Raw genomic sequence first — 23,265 nt, 5'->3', positions numbered from 1 at the left:
CCCCCCCCCCCCCCCATCGGGCTCTGTGCTGAAAGCTAGCTCAGAGCCTGGAGACTGCTTCGGATTCTGTATCTCCCTCTCTATCTGACCCTCACCTGCTTACACTGCCTCTCTCTCTCTCTCAGAAATAAATAAAACATTAAAAAAGAGAGACACACACACCCAGAGAGCGAGTGGTAAGAGAGGCAGAAAGAGGAAGGCATAGAATCCGAGGCAGGCTCTAGGCTCCAAGCTGTCAGCACAGAGGCTGATGCTGAGAGATCATGACTTGAGTTGAAGTCCCACACTAAATCAACTGAGCCACACAGGGGCCCTCGGGGAAACAATATATTTTAACAGATATTTATTTTGGGAGAGCACAAGCGTGGGAGGGGCGGAGAGAGGAGGACAGAGGATCCGAAGCAGGCCCTGCACTGACAGCACGGAGCGGGGTGTGGAGCTTGAACTCACCAACCGGGAGTTCCTAACATGAGCCAAAATCGGACGCTTTACGGACTGAGCCACCCAGGTGCCCCCTGAGACAGTTTTTTTAAGTTAGCTAATAACTGGTCCTGCCTGAAGCGGATCTTAGACCTCTGAATATTTTTGTCTTTGCCTTTCCCCATTCTTATGTTGAAATCCTAATGCCAGTGTGGTGGTATTAGGAAGTGGGGTCTCTAGAGGTGCTTAGGTCATGAGGGTGGAGCCCTCAGGAATGGGATTAGTGCCTTTGGTGAAAGAAGTATCCAGAGAGCTCCCTTGCACCTGCTACCCGATGAAGAGGAAGACTGTGAAGGCCTGGGGGCTAGGAACCAGAGTGCAGCCCAGCTGGCACCTTGATCTTGGACTTCCCAGACTCCAGACCTGAGAGATACATTTCTATTGTTTAGAAGCCACCCGGTCTGGTCTTTCATTACAGCAGCCCGAATGGCCTAAGACAAGGTCTTTTAGGGGAGGCAAAATAACATGCTTGGGAAAATCTCAGAGAATTCCTTGTTTATTATTTCCTACATACATTGTGTTTTGTCAGCTCCCGCTGCTATTAGAAGATAGCATAGACTGGTGGCTTAAACAATAGAAATTCATTTCTCACAGTTTTGGAGACTAGAAGCCAGAGATGGGGGTGCTGGCGTGGTTGGATACTGGTAAGGACCCTCTTTCTAGCTCGCAGTCAGTCCCCGTTATGTCCTTACAGTGGAGAGAGAGAGAGAAAGAGAGAGAGAGAGAGAACTCTGGTGTCTCCCCTTCTAATAAGGACCCTGATCCCTTCCTGAGGGCTGTACCTTCAGAATGTCTCAACCTGCTTATCTTCCAAAGGCCTCATCTCCAAATACCATCACCATGGGGGCTAGGCTCTCAACCTGCAAATTTTGTGGAGGGTCGGGGGAGGGAGATGCAGTTATCTCAGTGTTCTCCGTACTTGTTTGAGTCTAAGAATCATCAGGAGTTATTCATAAAAGTACTGGTTTCCGGGGCGCCTGGGTGGCTTAGTCGGTTAAGCGTCTGACTTTCGCTTAGGTCATGATATCGCGCTTCGTGGGTTCGAGCCCCGCGTCGGGCTCTGTGCTGACTGCCAGCTCAGAGCCTGGAGCCTGTTTCAGTCTGTGACTCCCTCTCTCTCTGACCCTCCCCTGCTCACGCTGTCTCTCTCTCTCTCTCTCCTAGAAATAAATAAAACATTAAAAAAATTAAAAAAAAAAAAGTACTGGTTTCCTAGAGTGTCTACTAGGGACTCTGATTCAGTAGGTCTGAGATAGTACCTGTATATAAATCTATATTTCTTTTTAATTTTTTGTGTTTATTTTTGAGAGAGAGAGAAAGACAGAGTGTGAGTGGGGGAGGAGCAGAGAGAGAGGGAGACACAGAATCTGAAGCAGGCTCCAGGATCTGAGCTGTCAGCACAGAGCCTGACACGGGGCTTGAACTTCCGAACTGCAAGACCATGACCTGAGCTGAAGTTGGATGTTCAACCGACTGAACCATCCAGATGCCCCAAATCTGTATTTTTAAGAAGCATGTCAACTGGTTCTTAAGATCAGACAAGTTTTAGAAAACTACAAAATTTGATTTCTCTTCTGTAATGCTCTGAGATAGATAATTTCCTTCACACTGATGATAGAGAAGGTAAGCAATTTAACGAGGACTGTGAAGTTTTAAGTGGCATTGGATGGGACAGAATTTTCAGGCATCTCTGTCCATTATCCATTCTTGTAAGCACTACTCTATACTGTTGCTTGTAGTGTTATAATGATCAAGTTGATGATTAATATTTGCTTCCATTTTTAAAGATTTATATGCTGGACATTATTTTCAGTGTTTTATTATATACCTTGACTCAGTCTGTTCTCACAGCAATCCTTGAGGTGGGCTTGGGTGATTTCCTATTTTAGAAGGGGGAAAATGAAACACTGAGAGGTTAAATAATTAGCCTGAAGACATTCAGTCAACTTAAATAGCAGAATCTGGCTTAGTACTCAGGTAGTCTCTTTCTAGAAGCTTCATGCTTGACCTCTACTCTGTATGGCCTCCATAGTTTGCTGTATTATGTAAAGAAATTCTGCTTTTACTGACAGTCTGGGAGCTTACCAAGTCTGTAAATCTGTTAGAACCAGAGGACTGTCAGGAATTTATACAGTAACTATATATACATCTATTTTTAAAATTTATATTTAATATATTTACAGGGCGCCTGGGTGGCTCAGTCGGTTAAGCGTCCAACTTCGGCTCAGGTCATGATCTCACAGTTCGTGGGTTTGAGCCCCACATCTGGCTCTGTGCTGACAGCTCAGAGCATGGAGCCTGCTTCAGTTTCTGTATCTCCCTCTCTCTGCCCCTTCCCTGCTCGTGCTCTGTCTCTCTCTCTCTCTCTCAAAAATAAATAAATGTTAAAAAAAATTAAAAAAATATATATTTACAGTTTTCAGAATTCAATATGTATGCATGTCAGATATGTTAACAACTATAGATTTTGAAGTTCTCCTTATTAAACTGATTTATTACTACTATCAGTTTTTAGAAAAGTGTGTCAGATGAGTAGTCTACTTTTTCTAGCCCCTTTATGTTTTAGGTTTCTAAGAGCTATGCTGTTGAATTCTTCGGAGAACCAAGGAATGTTTTTGAAAGAGGTTATTCTCCCTCCTTTGAAAAATGACACCTTTCCCATGTATTGAGTGTATCTGTGTTTGGTTGTCCAGGTGCCATCACAATGCTTTGGTGTCCCCTCCAGGCCAGGAGAATGGACATAACAGTGTGGCACTTGTGGGATATTAGATGCATTCATATGGATGTTTAAAGCACTTTTATTTTCCTATGCGGTTATTCTTCTGACACCTAAATCTTATTTTATTGTGTTTGAAAACGTAGGTAATAATTTCAAGATGCCCGGACGTTCCAGTTCCAGTTCCAGTTCCAGTTCAACTGGTTTTATATCCTTCAGTGGCATAGAATCTGCTCTCTCCTCTTTGAAAAACTTCCAATCCTGTATCAGCTCTGGAATGGACACAGCTTCTAGTGTTGCCTTGGATCTTGTGGAAACTCAAAGTAAGTAACAATTAAAACTTCTTTTGTGTTTACTTTGAGCTAACCGTCTATGGAGGCATTACTCTGGGGATATGAGAGAAGGCTCACCTTTTGAGTGTTCTTGGGACAATCATTTAATCCCTCTGGGCATCCTTTTTCTCACTGTGTTCTGTGTACCCCGTATTCTGTGTACCCCGTAACGAAGTACTGAGGATGAAATGAGATTGACTTATTCATGTGTCTTCGAATAGTTCTGTGCCAGTAGAAACTGCCCTAGAAACTTACAGGTGAAAACAGGAAGGTTCCTGACCTCAAGGAGCAGACAGTCTAAAGTATGTGGCATTTGTGAACTGTAAGGTAGGCAAATGCGTTATAGTAAAGTTATTTTGCGGTAGTTTAAGTCTTTATGCTTGATCGATTAAGCTTATGCTAGGGGTACCAGCAAAGGAAGGCCTCTACCAAGATAGGAAAGTTCAGCTTTGATGAACTTTATCAGCATTTTTCAATTATAAGATTTCAAAAGATGTTAGTTGCTTTCTTTGGATTAGGGTTGTTTTTATTTTAAATACAGAGCAGGGGAGCAACAGTATTTTTGTTTGTTTTTAATATCGCTGGTTTTCAGTGATTTGATTGTGATGTGCCTTTGCATGATTTTCTTTGTTTATTCTGTCCAGTGGTCTTTAAGCTTTATGGGTTCGTGGGCTTATAGCATTGATCAAATTAAAAAAAAAAATTGCTGCTATCTCTTCAAATAGTTTTTGTGTCCCTCCCCTCCCTTCTTCTGGAACTCTTAATGTATATTGGACAGCTTGGTAATGTCCGTAAGTCACTGAGGGTAGTTGATTTTTTTCAGGTTTGTTTTTTCTGTCTGGTTTCAGCCTGAAATGTCTGTTGCAGTGTCTTCAAGTTCATCGGTCTTGTCTTCTGTGGCGTCTATGCTGTTGTTAATCTGTGCAATGAATTTTAAATTTCAGATACCGGAGTTTTCAGCTCTGGACATAAAAAAGAATTAAATGGAAATCTTAGTTCTGTCTTCTATTTCTCTTCATTATGTTTATGTTTTACTCTGTATTCTTGAGTATACTGAACATTTTTATAATAGCTGATTTAATATCCTTGTTTGCTAATTCTGTCATCTATGTCTGTTGCTGCTGTTTCACACGGAAATTGTGTGCATTATGTTGCTGAGTGTTTGGATTTTGTTGTCTTCCAGTAAAGAATTATGGCATTTGTTTTGGCAGGCATCAAAGTAATTTGTGGATTAGGCTAGTCCTTTCCAGGTTAGTTAAACTTTGTCAGTGCAGGTCAAGTTGGTGTAGATTTATCTTAGGGCCAGTTTAGCTGTGTTACGAAGCTAGGCCTTCCTGAGTCTCTGTTGATGCTCAGAGGGTTCAGTGAGGTAGCACCACTCTGCCTGATGCGATTTGAAGCTCTTCCAGTCCAATGTGAATTCTGGGTATTGTCCACTGACAGCTCCCAGCCCTTTTCTCTCAGTAGTCTAGGATGGGGGGGGGGGATCTCTGCAGATTCCTTGAGCCCTTTCTCTGCATAGCTCCCCACAGTGCTGCTGTCTTAGCCTCCCTGAACGCCAGTCTGTCTCCTTCGTCCTTCAAGATTTGCCTTCTCTGCTTGGATTCCTCCTCCCTTGTGCAGGGAGGTGGCAACTGCGTGACTTACCTAACTTGTTTTTCCCTCTCTGCAGGACCCACAGTTCTCTGCCTATTGCCCCCACTGTCTGAAAGCAGCTGTTGTTTATGTTTCGTCAGCTCTCTAGTCGTTCACTGCAGGGGGCCAGTTCCATTCCAGTTCATTCATGGCCAGCAGCAGAAATGACCCATAATTTTTAGTGGGTAGCCTCTAAAGTTCTTAACCCTTCCCAGCCTGATTTGAGGTCTATTTTTGGACATTTGGCTTTGGTAGATAACTTGGATAAAAGTCATAATAAAATCTCCAGCAAAGAGAGAAAAGGTGGAGTGTAAACCAGTTGACTATGTTGTTGGACAGCAGCCACTGGATGGGAACAAATTAAAGTGCAGAAGAGCACGTGGGAAAGTCCATCATCTTTGTAACAGAAATACTCCCTTTCTTCGCCTCTGAGATTAGCACCCTTTCTGTTTCCCTTCTGGGTTGCCCAACTTCATCACAAATTAGAATAAACTTTGTTAAAAGAGATGTTAGTGATCACTTAGGTACCATTTTCTCACTTCGTATTGTAATTCTCTTGTTGCTGCTATATTATTAAGTTGTTGGTGAAGGGAATTCTTGTTCCCAAGAACTTGGAGGGGGCTGATGTGTATTGTTTCCTGTTGGTTGCATTTTCCTATAATAGGTTCAACTTCTAGCTCATTTGAAATGGTCACCTTTCCCTGTGTTATGTTATAGTATGTGGTATGTACGCAATTTGACTTTTACTGTCGCCATGTCTACTATTTTTTCCTCTAAATGTGTTGGTTATTATGGGGATGGTTTCCTTTTTTTTAAATTAAAATTTATTTAAAGCTTATTTATTTTGAGAGAGACAGAAACAGTGCAAGTTGGGGAGGCACAGAGAGAGAAGGCGAGAGAGAATTCCAAGCAGACTTCACTGTCCATGCAGAGCCCGACGTGGGGCTCAAATGCATGAAACCGTGAGACCATGACCTGAGCTGAAACCAAGAGTCGATGTTTAACTGACTGAACCACCCAGGTGCTTTCTTACTTACTTAGTTGGGAAATGAAATTTCTTACATTAGGAGATTTTTCAGGTAACTGGGGCTTATTTTTTGGATTTTTAAATTTATTATGTACTCTTCTGCTTTCTTAGGCAGAAGTACTGACTGAATTTATCAAAAGTGTTGTTAATATCATCTTTGAGCAGTTAAATTTTCATAAGTCCTTTAGTTAAATAAAATTGAGGAATAGTCCAATTCCTTTTTTTTTTTTAAGTTTATTTATTTTGAGAGAGAGAGCGAGCGAGTGCGTGCACGTGCTTGCACACGACTAGGAGGGGCAGGGAGAGAAGACAGACTCCTAGGCAGGCTCCGCACTGTCCCAGCAGAGCCAGGTACGGGGTTTGATCCCAGGAACCATGAGATCATGACCTGAGCCGATATCAAGAGTCAGACACTCAACCAACTGAGCCGCTCAGGTGCCCCTGGGAACAGCCCTGTTCTAAAACATTAATGTACCTCAGGTTGTGTCCTCTCTCTCTTCCTCTCTGCCAGGAAAAGAAGCATTTGAAAGGAAGGAAAGAAGAGTTTTGTCAGAAACTACTCCTATTACAGGCAGTTGCTCTTAAAATGTGAGAATTAAAAGTTGGCCTCTGTGTATATCTAAATTAATATTTTAAAAGTGCAGAATCAAAACTAATCAGTAGAGCAAGTCTTTGCAGTTCCTTTGTGTACATCTGCCACCTGTATTAATGTCTGTGATGTTACTTGTCATATTAGAGGTTTGGGTTTGCAAGACTTGATTTTCAACACTTGATTTTTTTTTTTTTTTTTATTACCCCTAAGTGGCAGGTTTGCGGTTACCCACAGAATAATGGATGGCACTTAATTGTGACTGTGTGGACCAGTGGTCATACTGAGCTCTTGATCCAGTTTTTTTTTTTTTACATCAAAAACAGAATTCTTTAATCTTGAGTTAAATAGATATTAAAATTTAGGGTTTTTTTTTTTTCAAAGAAGAGCATAACATAAAGCTGAATTTAAAGAAATGCAGACTTGTAAATAAGTTTTTGGACTGCTCTTACCGAATCCTAGGTGTTTTAAGTTGCTATATTAGAAATTAGATAAACAAGTTCTCCTCTAAGATCTAAATAGAAAATAAACAATCTAGGAAGGCTTCATCAGATTGCTTTGCTCCTGATTCCTTTATAACATAATTGTGCAAAGCAGATTTATGTACATATGCAGATTTATGTGTATGTGCAAAGCAGATTAAGTGTACAGTGGACTTTTCTGTGGCATTTATTATCATTAGGGTAGCTGACTGTTAATTTAAAAATCAGCAATATTCTACCTGCTTGGCTTTTCTTGTGTTCCCAGGTGAGCCCCGCCCCCACTTAAGATGAGGTAACTCACCATGTCCTGATGTCCTGATGTCCTGAAACCAATTAATGGGTTTTTCTGTGTTTCATGGTTTGTTTGTTTTTGTATTTATATCATATTTTGCTTTGTTAATGTGTCTGATCTTCCCTTTGAACCTGGTCTCCTTGGGGCAGAGACCTCAGGGTGCTCATAGGACATTTTCAGAGGTTGGGACTTAATGTGATGTTTATCAGGTGTGGAAGGTGTGTGAGTTACTTAGTAAGTGTCTTTGAAGACTGTTCTCCAAATACAGATAATTGAATCCACCATGTAGAAAATTAAGTTGTTTTCAAAAATTAGAATTTGTGCATTTTAATTTGTAAACCTAATTTGTTAAGGCTTTGCATTTAATCATTGTGTAAGAGCTAATTAATGTAGTGGTTCTCAAACTCAAGGGTGCATCAGAACCACTCTGAGGGCTTGTTAAAACACAGCTTGCTGGGTGCCGCCATCAGTTTCCGAAGGTTGGTCTGCATTTGTAACAAGTTACCAGGCCATCCTGATGCTGGCGCTGCTGGTCCAGGGACCTTTCTTTGAGAACCAGGGTCTAATTGTCATTTCCTAGTTGGCAGGAAACATCCACCACTAGGTGGCACCAGAATACTTTTTATGAAGTAGCCTTTGGCCTTGGCGCCAGGTTTGTTGATTGCAGAGTTCAGGATTGTGCAAAAGGTACAATCACTGAATTGTTGGAATTTTGTAGCTTAGAGCCTGAGTTATTCCATGTATATAAGAAAACAAGCATATGTTGACTGTTTGCGACCAGAGAAACTATAGGGCTGTTAGGGTTTTAAGATGAACTCTTCCAGGAATGAGGAATATCACATGTTTCCACTAGCTTCGTTTTTAGTTATGCAGGCTGTTCATCTTCTTTTGCCAGTGGTAGATGTTGACCCTGTCGCAAGACAGAAATATACACCGCAGCTTTGTTATTTATTATTCTTTGTTATTTATTGTTGTCCAATCTTGATTTTCGTTGTCGATTTCATTTAAACCGTGCTCTGAAAGATTTACATGTTCTGTTCACAAAAATATGTCATTTTGTCCTTCTACTAGAGGGCTGATCGTGTTTGGGACAGTTTTAGGGAGGTTAAAAAGTGTGAAATGTGCTTTCCTTTCCCAATTGGCTTCCTCCATCAGAAAGTTGAGTAGTTTCCTTTTTAAGAGCTGGGGAGAGGAAGGTTTGGGCAGTTTGCCTCACCTCACTTCTTGCTGCTGTGTATTCTCACCCCATAAATTTCCAACCATCCTAACACCTCCAGATTTTCATTCTTCCCCTGGCTGTAACAACCTGAAGGTTTGCATGGTTTCTCCGCACGATGGAATGTGTGGGAATCACTGCTTCTGCACTCTCCTGTTTGCTAAGCTCTCCTGTTCACAATGAGATGTCACTTTCTGAAATAGTAAATGAGTCATGTTTTAGTTTTCGAAACAGAATATGTGTAGTATCTGAATACCACTTGGGCTCTTCTAGCTTAATAATCTTTCCATTGATTCTACTTAGTTATCTTTGGAGCAAAAGCATGAGTTAGGTTTCGGTGACCTAACAGGGTATGAAAATGACTAATACAGAAAAACCGGAGCTGGAATCACTTGATCAGATTTAAGAACTAGACTAGCACTTTATCATCTTATCTTTGATCACTGGAAAGAATGAGGACTAGTTTAATGTTAGGCAAAGATGACAACTCGAGACAGAAGAACTGACTTTAGGATCGATTTTGAAACATTAGTTTCCTTTTTAGAAAATAAAATTTTGTCTGGTGGTAAGCAGACAAAAGTTATTAGGTTGGTGATTAACAGTTGAAACCAATTTGATTATTTTAGAGAAGATTAGTATCTTTCAGGCCTATTTCCCCTCTCTGTGCTTTGAAACAGTTTATTTATTGTTTTACATAAGTGTAAAGCATTATCTGTATACCGCAGCACTGTCCAATAAAAATATAGTGTGAGCTACGTGTGCAACTTAAATTTTTCTATTATCCTCATTATAAAGGGTAAGAGAGGAGAAATTAATTTCAGTATTATTTTATTTAATTCCATATATATATAAAATGTTATTTCACCATGTAATTAATGTATATATTGAGTTATTTTTACATTTTTTTGGGTACCAAGTTCAAAATCCTTCAGTCCATCTCCATCCAGACCAGCCACATTTTATATGCTGCTTAATGGCCACACGTGGCAGATGGCTACGATGACAGCAGCAGCAGTTACAGAAGTTATTTCATTTTTCAGTGACTACCAGAGGACAGCAAGAATGTGTAAGGGTAGTTACATCAACTAGTTTTGCAGCTTTTAGCAGTTTTGATGACTATTCAAATCAAACCAGTTGGTAAGATGAGACCATACTGTTTAAGGATTTCTGTGTGTGTGTGTGTGTGTGTGTGTGTGTGTGTGTGTGTGTACTTGTTACTCCTCTACCCCTGATGGGATTGGCATTTTAAGTTTTTCCCCAAATTGTTTAGCCAGCTTCAAAGTACTTACTTCTGGGGATCTTATTAATATTTGATTCTGTTGGAAATGTCATATACTGCTTTGACTCCACACCTACAGTCCTTTGATGCTTTGTAGCTAATGTTTGGTAAATTAGTTTCTTATGGTATTGGGCAACCCAGAAAGGTCCAGGCTCTTAACTCCTGCAGCTGGAATACTCTAGTTGCTGTAAACTATTAGGCCTGTCAGCAATTGACCTTGGAAATGCTAATTTGCTTGGCGCTGCAAAAGCGGCTTTCTCTCCCAGAATGGGAGTTAAAACCTAGTTTGGGGAAGTACTTGGGCACTTGGGGCTAGCTCCACACACACCTGCGTTTTGGTTCATTTTTGAGTTAAAAGAGGAGTGTTTCTTGCAAGAATTTCTTTGAAGGCCTTGCTGAATTATGTCTGGATGGACTTTGAGAGGAAGCTTATTTACCTTTGAATCTGCCCTTCCCTTTCTTCTATAGTGATGGTTGATAAGAAGGATTTCTTCATTATTTCATTATATTTCCTAAATTTACTGAAAAAGTAGTACATGGAAGCCATCTTTTATCCCTTTGATTTAGTATTTAATCACTGGTGGTGTAGTGTCTGATACGGAAGAAGGTAGCTGAAAAAGAAAGTAGAAAGAAATGTTGGTTGGAAAAGTTACACCACTGAGAAGTTATAAGCAGTATTCAGTAGATAGAGGAGAGAGAATATTTATAAAATCTGAAGTTTCTGTATCTGAACTGGTGGTGGCAGCAGTGGTGGCTTTTACTTGAAGACAAAGATGTAGATTTCCTTTTCTTTGGGGCAGTGCTGAAGCGAAGTAATTTTCTCCCTTTCCTGTACAGTACTGATTCAGAACATTGAGTTGAGCTTAGTTTTCACCCTTCCTAGATAATCGTTAGCACTTTATGTTGATCGGTCACCAATTATTTATTGGCCCGTGTCCTCAAGAAGCTAATAATAGAGTTAGCAGATAAGACAAATATGTGTAAAGATAAGGAGAACTTCATAGTAGTAAATTATTTGTTCTAAATGAGATTATGAGTCTTTCTGTCCCTTTCATGACTTTTGACATTATGACCCAGCAGCCTGATTTTATATCGAGTAGGCACAAGTCTCTTCAGACTGTGTGTATTGGGCAATTTAATAATCATGGACACAGTGCTTTTTGTGTCCCAGCCATGCTCTACATGCCTCATAGGTATTCATTCATTTAATCTTTACGACAGTGCTATAGGGTAGGTAGGTAACATAATCACCTGAACACAGGAGTCCACTGAGCTTTGAGGTTGACCAAGGACTGGGTACCATTCTCTGAAAGGCTTACTTTTTCACAATAACCTATTTTCAGATTGGAAATACACATTTTAATTATTTACTCTTTGTGTGTTCTCAATCTGTCGTCCTTGTGTGACTTTCCCCTTCTCAATTGCGACAAGCTGAGATAAGTCCTCTTATCTACTCAAGTATTGCTTATGCCCATGCTTATTATAGAGATGGCCTTTTTGCTGGGTGGCCTCTGTCACCATTGTACCTGAAGATGAGGGCTTCTCATTACAGCAATTTGGAGAGTCCATTCTCTGCTAAATCTCATTATTGACTTAGAAGGTTCCCTTGCTGGCCTACAAAAAAAAAGTTTTCCCTAGGACTATATTTATAAATCTCAGTTACCATGAATTGTCTCTGTAGATCATCCTTGTTTGATCATGTCTCTAGCCATGACCAAAGCAGCTGGCATTTACTCTCGGCAAATAGTAGCTATTAATTTCTATGCCCATTTTAAACCATAGAGCATAGTGTACAAGAATGTTCATGATGTCACCGGCTACACCCTTTTTACACCCTGGCAGAGAGACTGGATTTAGTTCTACCAGCGCGAGCTCTGTCAGGCCTCCTTGCCTCTGTTTACATGACTTCCTCTCCCTAGAATTGCATCTCTCCCTGGTGACTGCTTGAAGGACACCTATTCATCTTTCAAGGCCAAGCTTAAGTATTATCTTTTTTCTACAGATACTCTTCTCCCACCTAGACTGAGCTGAGTTTCCTCTGAGTTGGCCATACATTCATCCATCAAAACAATAGAGTACTTCTTGGCATTTAATTGTTTATAAAATCTACATTCCTATCACTAGATACGGGAGTTTGAAAAAGTCAGTTGATATCCTGTTTCCAAACCAAGTTTTGGCTTTCTGTCTGGGTTGCAGCTACCCAGTTCTACCATAAGTAATCTGTAAGGGCTATACTTTACTGATCCCTAGTCTAGATCAAAGTTCTTCTGTGATAGTTCCTATATATGTATATATGTATATATATATATGAATAAATATAAATATATATGATATATATAAAAATATATATGAATAAATATATATGTAAAGATATATGTTACATATGTATGTGTAAATTTAACCCACGCTTCACCATATATATATATATAGTAACACAATCAAAACACAAAGTGATAACTCAAAAGGGATTGTGTAAAGGATAGCAGAAATGTTCTTGCAAATAACGTTTTTCCCTGTCTAATTCATTAAATTGCTGGTAGAAAATAATTTCTAATTTCACATAAAAGCATAATGTGAGCTTTAAGAGCTTCTGTATCAAGCTTCTATATCTATATCATGTGAAAAATCTTTCTTGTGAAGGTTTTCGAGTCGTGCATGTCCATATTGAAGTGGATGTACTTAATTACATTTTAATTTTCTCCTTTCCAAGAGCCATTTATGCTTTTTAAAGTTAGCTCAAATTATTTACTGAATACCCAAGCGACAAACCCTATGCTAGAAATATAAAGATAGGAAGATACCCTCAACAAATTTCTAGGTCTTGCTGTAGGTATTTTCTTTCTTAATAATCCCATGAAAATGAAGTAGACACTTGATAGATGAGGGACACAAAACTCCGAGGGGTTAAGTGATGTGTCTGAAGGTACAAAGTTTAGTTTCACTGGATGGTACTCGATTCCAAGACAGCCTCTGCTCTGTGAATGTGCGCACACGTGCACACACACTCATTCTTGTGTATGTCATCGTGTCCTCTGCCAGTCCTAATTGCCTTTGTATCTATAGGTGTTAGGTTTGGTGGCATGAATAAAGAATCCCTGCTTATGGGGCACAGTTTTGCTGTAATGAAATTTATTTCGGCAACTTAAGGTTTATCACCTTAATTCACCTTCATGGCATTTTACTCATGCTAACCTAGTTTTCTTTTTAATCCCTCACAGTCAGTCACTCTTCTGATCTCCACTAGCTGTTTTATTCTTTTGTTTGATGACTTTTTAAAAATAATGGCTTTATTGAGATAAAATTCACATACTCTGTAACAAGCATTTAAAATGTCTAATTTAGTTGTGGCTGATATATTTGCAGATACTTTATTTACTCAATTGTAGAACATTTTCATCACCTCCGAAAAAGAAATCCTGTCTCCTTTAGCCATCGCCTTGCTATCCCTTCCCATTCTCCTCATCCCTAGGGAGCCACTAATCAACGTTCTTCCTCCATAGGTTTGCCCATTCTGAACACTGGATGTAAATGTAATCGCATGTGCATAACATGACTTTAGTTACTTAACAGGGTGTTTTCAAGGTTCATCCTTGTTACAGCATGTACCAGCAACTTTGGTTTTTATGACCAGATAACATCTCCTGTATGGCCATAGCACGTTTTCCCATAGCACGTTTATGTATTCATCAGTAGGTGAACATTGGGTTACTATTATTAATAATTACCTGGATATTAGTAAGAAATGCCACCATGAACATTTGTGTGTAAGTTGATATCTCCTTGTGGGTTTGATTTGCGTTTCCCTGATGATTAATGACGTGAAGCATCTTTTCATGAACTTACTGGCCACTTGTGTATCTTCTTTGGAGAACTGTCTATTCAGATCATTTTCAAATTGCCCATTTTCAAATTGAGGCATTCCTGTTTATATGTTTTTGAATTGTAAGTGTTCTTTATATATTCTAGATAGGAGTTTATTAACAGATAGGTGATTTGCAAATTTTTCCCTGTCTTTGGGTTTTTAGATTTTCGTGATAGTGTTCTTCGAAGCATAGAAGTTTTAAATTTTGATGAAGTCCAGTGATCTGCTTTTTCTTTTGTTGTTGTGCTTTTGGTATCAAACCTAAGGACCCATTTCTCAATTCAAAGCCTTGCAAATTTCTCCCTGTTTTCTTTTCTAAGAGTTTTATAGTTTTAGCCCTTACAGTTAGATTGATTTTGAGTTCATCTGTAGTTTGATGTAAGAGTCCAATTTCATTCTTTTCATGTGACTATCCAGTTATCCCAGCACCATTTTTCCCCCTGCTGAGCGATCTTGGTACCTTGCTGCACATCAGCAGACCATAGACACACAAAGGTTTATTTTTGGATTCTCAGTTCTGTTCCATTGATGNTATCTGTTGCTTTGTAGAAAGTTTTGAAATCAGAAAGTATAGTCCTCAAATTTTGTTCTTCTTTTTGAAGATTGTTTGGAATATTTGGGGTCTCTTGTTACTGTGTATGAATTTTAGGGTCAGCGTGGTGTTTTTTTTCTACAAAGAAGCCAGCTGGTATTCAGATAGGGTGGCATGGAATTGCAGACCAATTTGAGGAGTTATTACCATCTTAAAAAGATTAAGTCTTTTGGTACATGGCCATAGAAATTGTTTTTACATTTATTTAGATCTTTAATTTCTTTCAGTGGTGTTTTCAGAGTATTAGTTTTACACTTCTTTTGTTAATTTATTTCAAAACATTTCACTTTTTTGATGCTATTGTAAATGTAATTTTCTTAATTATTTTTTGGATTGTTTATTGCAGTTAAATACACTTGATTTTTATATGTTGATCTTCTGTCTTACAGCCTTGCAGAATTTGTAGTTCTAAAAATTTTTTTAGTGTATTCCTTAGGATTTCCTATATACAAGATCATGTCATCTGCAGATCGATAGAGTTTTATTTCTTTCCAATTTATTTGCCTTTTATTTATTTTTCTTGCCTAATTTCCCTGGCTCGAACCTACAGTATGATGTTAAATAGAAGTGGCAAAAACATCTTTATCTTGTTCCTGATCATAGGGCAGAAGCATCCAATCTTTTCATCAAGCATAATGTTTCCTGGAGAACTCCCTCTTGCAGTGTCCTTCCCGCACCCTCTACTGAGAAAGTTTAACGTTATGCTCGCTGTAAGGAGAAATACTTACAGTGGTTTCATCCATTATCACAGAGTATTATTAAAAAGTGAATTTTGAGCTGGAAGGCAATGAATTGATTAACTGGCACAGCTCACAACTAAGCAAGGGGAGGAAAGCTTTCAAGGTGCTGTGAAAGAAACGTTTCTGGAAACAGTGGGGGGCGCCATGGGGTTTAGCCCATTTTTAAAGATGAGTGAGTGTTTCTCACCGCGTGGGAAAGGGTATTTCAGAGGGAAGCCAAGGCGAGAAGAGGTGTGAAGAGCCTGGTGTAAAGATGTGTGACGCGTCTGAGGTTTCACCCCCATCATGAGCTAACAAGTTCGCCTGCCGCAGTTTCATGGAAGCAGCAGAAGACCGGAAACTCCCGGGGTGAGACTGAGGGCTTGTTGCGCATTCCGTGGGGGGAATATCATGTGTCCGTAGGGTTGCCTTGCTCACAGCCACCCCAAGCCCGCACGGCTGTGGTAAGGAAGGGCCCAGGCTGATATTGCAGCCTGTCGGTGTCACAGCTGAGGACCCTCAAGCTCAGGGTGCCCAGATTTTTATAATGGCCAGTACCCATCCCCAACTCTTGGACCTGGAGGAAGACAAGTGTCTTTCTTGCACATCCCTCTGCTCTCGAGGGACATGCTCTCTCAGTTTTCTAAGGCTTTATTCATGTCACAGACATCCTTGGAGAGAGAGTCTGGAGCAGAAGTGCAGTTATTAGTGTCCCTGCTTGCAGGGTGTGCAAAGGTGTGTGGGACCCCTGAAGAATTGATTCCCAACACCGGACTGATTCAGGGAGCTTTGACTCAGGCCTTTGTAATATTTTTTTTTTAACGTTTTATTTATTTCTAGGAGAGAGAGAGAGAGACAGCGTGAGCAGGGGAGGGTCAGAGAGAGAGGGAGTCACAGAGTCTGAAACAGGCTCCAGGCTCTGAGCTGGCTGTCAGCACAGAGCCCGACGCGGGGCTCGAACCCATGAACTGCGAGATCATGACCTAAGCGAAAGTCGGATGCTTAACCGACTAAGCCACCCAGGCGCCCCAGGCCTTTGGAATATTTTTACCACCACCTCTTGCAGCTTCAGCACTTAACTCCATTGAGAGGAAGGACATCTCAGCATAGCCTCGCCGTGGTTGGTGCTGGGTTTCCTTTGGCCACTTAGGGCAGCGCGGTGCTTTGGTTGGCGAGGCAGGGTAACTCGGGACTTTAAGGACCAGTTCTGGAATCTAGTAACCTGGGTTCAGGCTCCGCTCTCCCAGTCATTAACACTGTTGTGACTTCCGGGAAGCTTTGGTTTCTTCGTTTGTAAACAGGGGATAATATTGTAAAAGAGCCACTAATATCTAATGAGTATTTAACTATGTGCCCACACACAACCCCTTACACCCTCCAACCTTATTTACGGTTGACGTGAGAATTAAATAACATATATAAAATGCTCTCCACTATGCTTAGCCCACAGCACTCACATTTTATTGGTCAATTATTTTGTTTTCGTTAATAATTATGTGGACCTTTTGCAGGTGAGAGAGCTGGATCCTTAGAGCTCTTGGTGTAGAGTTAGTATTGCACAAAATGAGTGTCGTGCAGATAGCCCTGAGCCAAAACGCAGGTTCTGCTGTTCCCTGCTTTGCTTCCTTTTCCTTGCATGTAAAATAGGGACAATATCTTCTTTGCATGGATGTTCCAAGTTTGAAACAGTTTATATGCTTTGTATGCAGCGTTTACCTCCTACCTTGGCTGGCCAGTCCATAAATACTTGCTTTGGTCATAAAGAGAATTAGTGGAAAAACAATTTAAAATGTATACTTTATAGTTGGGATAAGGAATGGCACCCAGAACGTGTGTGGAGTGAAGGCCAAGTGCGTGGGGGGCAGGGGGAGGGGAAGATGGGCATTATGTCCTTCATGGGAAAAGAAGTGACATTTATAATAGAGTTTAAGAAGCAGAAATGCGTCCTAGTTTTAGAAAATTAGTACAGGATTTAATTCCAAGCAGAAAGGACCAGATCCCCTGTGGGACAGGTTATGTAATGTGTTACATAGAAGATGCAGTTTTTTGTTAGTGTTCTCTTGAAATAGAGCCTTCCAGAGGTTTTTTGGTAGTTTTGGAATTTTTTTACATTGGAAAGAATTATCGTACACCCGCCTTTTCTTTGTTCTCTCAATGCTAAACTTATAAGAGCACCTGGATCCTGAGGAACTGAATAATATTGAAATGGGGAGTGTTGTGAGCAGCAACTCGCTCTGATTTCATCATGTCCAGAGTGCGCTGTGCACCTGTGTTTAGATACTAACTGGGAAGCAGGATATGGATGGTAGTTGTTCCTGTAAGGACGCCTGCCAGGTTCACATTCCAAATCCCTGTCGTGCCTAGAAACCTATTAGACCCCGCGCATGTGAGAGATGGCCAGGCCATGCCCAAGAGGTATCCCAGATGCTCAACGGTGAAGCCGTTTCTTGCCTTTTTCTCTTTTAGCTTTTGTTTAACTGATCATATATGTTCTGGTAATTTACTTCTCACTCAGATATTTAACAATATTTGCATATTCCCTGCAAAGATTCTGGTTTTGCTCCTCATCTGCAGCATTCTTGGCCANGGGCTGTCAAAATATAAACAATATTCTTTACATAACCTGCTCCTCGCATTTTAACAACGTTACGGCACAAGGAAAGTAAGTGACTGCTATGTGGACAGAGATTTTAACATACTTTTTGTCCTGTGTTTAATGGTTTTGGTGGGTCCCAGTTAAAGTACCATGGAAATAGATTTCTCAGAACCTTGAGAAAATATATTTGCTGAAATTTGATTTCAGCTGCTAGAGTTTAACCGGTGACTGATCTAACTTCGCTTTTTCATTTAGAAATCTAGATCTGGAAAAGTGAAGAAATTTAAAATACAGGACAGGTGCGCATACATTTATTAGAGGTATTGCATATTTATCACGTCCTTCAGTAATTATTCCCCAGTGGTGGCCTCCAGCAAGTCTTCCCATGACTGTACTTGTGTGGTGTGCCTCGCATCAAGATTTGGAGCTTATTGGGGGTAATTTGTTAAGTAGAAATAGTTGAAATTGATACCAGGAATGAGATTTCAGCATGTTGACAACATGCCTATATTGCTGTGAAACAAACTACCTAAAGCTTGATGTTTTAAAACCACAAATTTTTCTTCTTCTTTTTTTAATGTCTCATGATTCAGTGGGTTGACAGAACTGGGCTGGAAGGCTCTTTCACTCCATGTGATGTCAGTTAAGATGGCGGCCATTTGTGGGGGGCGGGGTCTCACCTGGGCCATTACAGGGTGGGTCACTTACATGGTTGGCAGTTGATACTGACTGTTGACTGGACACTCAGATGGAATTATTGATCAGAGTTTGAGGATTCTATTTCATATAGCCTCTCTCGGTGGTTTGGGTTTTTCCCAGCATGGTAGCTTTTTTAAGAGGAAGAAAGCAGAAGTTGCCAGACCTGTTAAAACCTGGGCCCAGAAGTTCCAGAGCGTCACTTCCAATGTATTCAGTTATTCAGATCCATCACGGGGCTAGCCTCTATTCATGGATAAAGAAAATTAAAGTCTATCACTGTAGAGATAGCATTTGTACAGGGATCAAAGGGTTGCTACTACCTGTACTAGATATTGGAAATAGATCAGTGACTAAAATAGACCTGGCCGTTGGGTACTGAACAGAGCCTGGAGAGAATTAGGAAAGGGTCAGAATGAGGTGGTAGGCTCTCATAGGTCAAGTTAAGAAGTTTGAACTGTAGGGCAGTGAGAAGCTGTTAAGTTTTAAAAATAGGAATAAGATAGTTTATATTTTGCATTAATTCCCTGGCTGCGATATGGGGAATGGCTTCCTAGGAATAAGGGTAGAGGTGGGTCACGCAGTTGGGAGGCTGTTGCAGTTAGTCCCCTGGCATTAGATTGGACTAGGAAGGTGACACAGGTGATGGGAAGCCATCAGATTCTATTTTTTTTAATTTTTTTTTTTTTTTACTGTTTATTTATTATTGAGAGACAGAGCATGAGCATGGGAGAGGCAGAGAGAGGGAGACACAGAATCTGAAGCAGGCTCTCGGCTCTGAGCTGTCAGCACAGAGCTCGATGCGGGGCTCAAATGCACAAACCGCGAGATCATGACCTGAGCCGAAGTCGGATGCTCAACCGACTGAGCCACCCAGGTGCCCCATCAGATTCTTAAACAAAGGAGGAGTAATTGATGAAACTGGATGATTTATTGAATGTGAACATTGAGAGAAAGGAAGAAGTCAGTAGTGGTATTCAAATTTCTGTCTTACACATATCCATATTGATAGAGGCTCCCACTATCCACCATCCACTTACTTTACTCTTTTGACCCTCGATACATGTAAAGTAGTTTCAGAATTATTAACTTATACCTCCATGACAAACAGCTTCATCACTAGCATACAGTGCTTAGGTACAGTCTTTTGGCTTTAGTCTTACAGTGTTCACTCAAAACACTGTGTAAGGTTACCAAGGTCAGTTCCCCCTCACCCTTCGGTGAAGTTAAGTCAAACATTTGTAAAAGGGTTAAATTCCTTTGTCATAGTCTGCATTCTGTCTTCCATGCCTTCATCCCTGATTGTTGCTTTGTTGTTCTTATTGTTTTATATACATTAAAGTTCTTAGGGAATTAAATGTATATGGATTTTGACACTTTGCAGTCTCTTTTTGAAAATGTGTACTAACCGAGGACATACTGTGATGTCTGCTGGCAGCACTGTTGGATGTGTAAGGCTGAGAGCAGGACTCTGAATGGGGCCTTGGTCAGGTTTATAGGTCAGGATTAATGAATCAAGGTTAATGAATCTTCTGGTTTTAGAGGTCAGGAATAGCCCTTATATCAGGAACTTTGATTAGTCACGTGCTTGGTGGGGTCTAGAGGATTAGGCAGATCTCAAATATCAGGTAAAGAGTTGAATTATATCATTGCATCAGGGCATAGATATTGGAACTTAAGTGATGGCAAACGGAATCTTCATGGAAGGACCCTATTAGCTGTATCTGTTACACAGCCAACAGGTGCAACATTAGCAGCTACAGTGGGTTCTGAAATGGAAGAAATGCTTGGAGATTGTAGGTACTTGAAGGAAGAGATTCCTTGAGATTCTGCAGAAATGTTTCTCAAACTGTGGTCCTTAACCAGCCTGCCTTTGAAACATCTGGGAGGCTTACGAAAAATTGCAAAATCAGAGCATTTGGAAGCAGAGCCCAAGAGTCAGGATTTTAAGCAAACAACTCAAGTAATTATGGTACATCCTGAAGTTCAAGAATGAGAAGCATGCCTTGCACCAAGTAAGTATACCCTGTGTGTTTATTAAATTGAACTGCACGTTAGTTCTGATAACGTTATGTATGTATTTTTTTCTGATAATAGTTCTGAGTAGAGGGCTGACTTAGCAAGTAATACTAATAAAAACACCTAATGCTTGCTCAGTGTATATTCTGTGCTGGGCTCGGTACTAAGTGCTCTTTGTCGATTAGCTCATTTAATTTGTATGAAGAAGATACTGTTGTTGTCCTCTTAACAGAAGATTAATAAAAATAAGGTTTAGAAAGTTTAGATAACTTGCCCCAAGTCACAAAAGGTTCTCAAGTGGTAGGTCTGGAATTCAAACCCAGGCATTCTGCCTCTAGAGCCCATGTTGTTTCTGACATTGCGAAATCTTTGCCTTTGGAGGTTCATGCTGTGCGTCCCCATAGTCTCAGAGATAAATAAGCCAATCTGAGAAAGAATCAGAGACTTAAAATCATGCTAGCATTTCAGTGCTTCTGCAACCAAAAGTTTATGTGTGTTCACGTTTTACTGTATTCAGCTTCCTAATAATTCTAATGTTATAGTGGGTGATGTTCTTGAGTCCTAAGGAGAGCCATGTCTCTTCAAACAATTTTAAAAATTGTTAAAAACAGATACAACATTTAAAGAAAATAATTTGCCCATCCCACATCAACTATTAGTTATAGTTAATGTAAAACTATAGTACCATAGAGCATAAAGGTAAGAGACCAGATTATAGACCTTTAGACCTGAAATGGCCTATTCAGGTCATCTTCTCCAGCCCCCTCTTAAAAAATAAGTGAACTGGGCCCCAGAAAACTCAAAATCTCTGAGCAAATTATCATCAGCCCCAGATGTCCCGATTTGGTTGGTCCAAGCCATTCCTGCTTTCATTTTGCTTCTATCTTAAGTCTCTTCATGAAACAATGAAAATTTATTAACTAGAACTATTTTAAAAATCCATTCCATTTAGATGAACCTGATTAAAAGTTGCACCAATATTCACTGGAGGTTGACAATTTGTAGCTGAAATTAGAATCAAATCTATTTTGGTAAATTTGGAAGGAATGGTGGGTGCAGTTTCAAAAATAGTTGTAAGTGAATGACTTAGGATATTTAAGTAGAAAGGTTGTTTTAAAACAAAGCCTTTTGTAGAATGCATTATTTCTGGGACCTTACGTTCAGTTTTGTTTTTCTAGCTTTTTAAAAGGCCTAAAATAATTCAGGAGTATAAAAATAGGAAAACAGCTGGTTCAGTTCTAGATTTGTTGAAAATGTGGGTTTGAAGTAACACTTCCTCTTTGTCTTAAAATTCTGTGAATTCAGAAAGAATCTCAGAGAAAAGGCAAATTCATGATTTTAGCTTTAAAACATACATTAACATAGTGGCTCTCAAGTTTTACCACGCTTCAGAATCATGAGGAGGACTTGTTAAAATACAGATTGCGGCTTCCTGTCGGATCCAGTTGTGTGGCGGCGGGCCTGAGACCTTGCATTTCTAACAGGTTCCCAGGCGAGGCTCATGCACCTGGTCCGGCAACCACACTTTGAGAACTACTGGATTGGAGAAAACAAATTATAATAAAAAGCAATCATAATTTTGTGAGGTAATTATAGACTGAAAGCTGGTTTCTTTGATACCTGCTACATAAAAAATTTCTGTTGACTCATGTTTTTATACTTTATAGTAATAGTAAAACCATAATGAAGACACTAAGAGACATTATGGTATTTGAAGTCCCTTCTGAGTCATTATGATAAGATGAAATTATATTAAATGCGGCCTCTATTATATGGTAAAATGTGATCTGTTAGTAATATAGTCTGAAAATCAGGAATCTGTGTGGGGGATACATTAGGGTAATTCTTGCATCCTCATCAACACTTGATATCGGGCAGTCTTCTTAATTTCACTGTTCTAATAAATATACACTGATGTCTTATGGTGTTTCAATTTGCATTTCCCTACTGACCGGTCACATTGAATACCTTTTCGTGAGCTTATTTGCCAAGTACCTCTTTGGTGAAGTGTCTGTCCAAATATTGTTACCATTTGTTATGGCTTGTTATTATTATCTGATATCGAGAGTCCATATATATATTCTGAATACAGTTTTTTTTTTTATGGGATATATGATTTGTGAGTATTTTCTCCCAGTCTCTGCTGTTTTTTTTAAATAATTTTCGTTTTACATTTATTTATTTTTGAGAGACAGAGCGTGAGTGGAGGAGGGGCAGAGAGAGAAGGAGACATAGAATCCGAAGCAGGCTCTAGGCTCTGAGCAAGCATTCAGCACAGAGCCCGACGCGGGGCTAGTCTGTGCTGTTAACAGATTATTTGGAAGAGCAGAGGTTTTAAATTTTGGTGCTATCCAATTTATCCATTTATTCTCTTATGGATTGTGCTTTGGTGTTTTATTTAAGACCTCTTTTCCTAACCCAAGATCTCAAGGTTTTGCTTCATAATTTTTTTTCTAGAAGTTTTACGGTTTGGGTTTTCCATTTAGATCTGTGATCCATTCTGACTGCATTTCTGTATGTGGCTCAAGGTGTGAGGTATGGATCAAGGATGTTTTGTTTTGCAATGATAGCCACTTGTACCAGCAGTTTGTTGAAAAGATCATCCTTTCTTCACTGAATTGCCTCAGCCCATTTGTCAAATCAGTTGTCCATATACATCTGTTTGTGTTTTGGACTCTATTTTGTTCTGTTGATCTGTTTGGTGGTAACCCTATTTGGATTGCTGGAGCTTTA

General features: G+C 39.9%; 1 protein-coding gene across 2 annotated transcripts in view; it reads left to right on the top strand.

Moving 5' to 3' along the window:
• Positions 1-23,265, top strand: part of NSMCE2 (NSE2 SUMO ligase component of SMC5/6 complex) — a 214,929-nt gene that overhangs the window by 987 nt on the left and 190,677 nt on the right. For both annotated transcript variants that reach the window (XM_077764218.1, XM_077764221.1), the window contains exon 2: positions 3,343-3,519. In XM_077764218.1, the coding sequence (XP_077620344.1) occupies positions 3,357-3,519 (163 nt within the window). In that variant the 5' untranslated portion in view covers positions 3,343-3,356. The remainder of the gene's footprint in view (positions 1-3,342; positions 3,520-23,265) is intronic.

Source organism: Crocuta crocuta, unplaced genomic scaffold, assembly GCF_008692635.1.
Source record: "Crocuta crocuta isolate KB4526 unplaced genomic scaffold, BGI_CrCroc_1.0 scaffold260, whole genome shotgun sequence".
Classification (NCBI taxonomy): Eukaryota; Metazoa; Chordata; class Mammalia; order Carnivora; family Hyaenidae; genus Crocuta; species Crocuta crocuta.
This window is presented reverse-complemented; position numbering and strand designations above follow the sequence as displayed.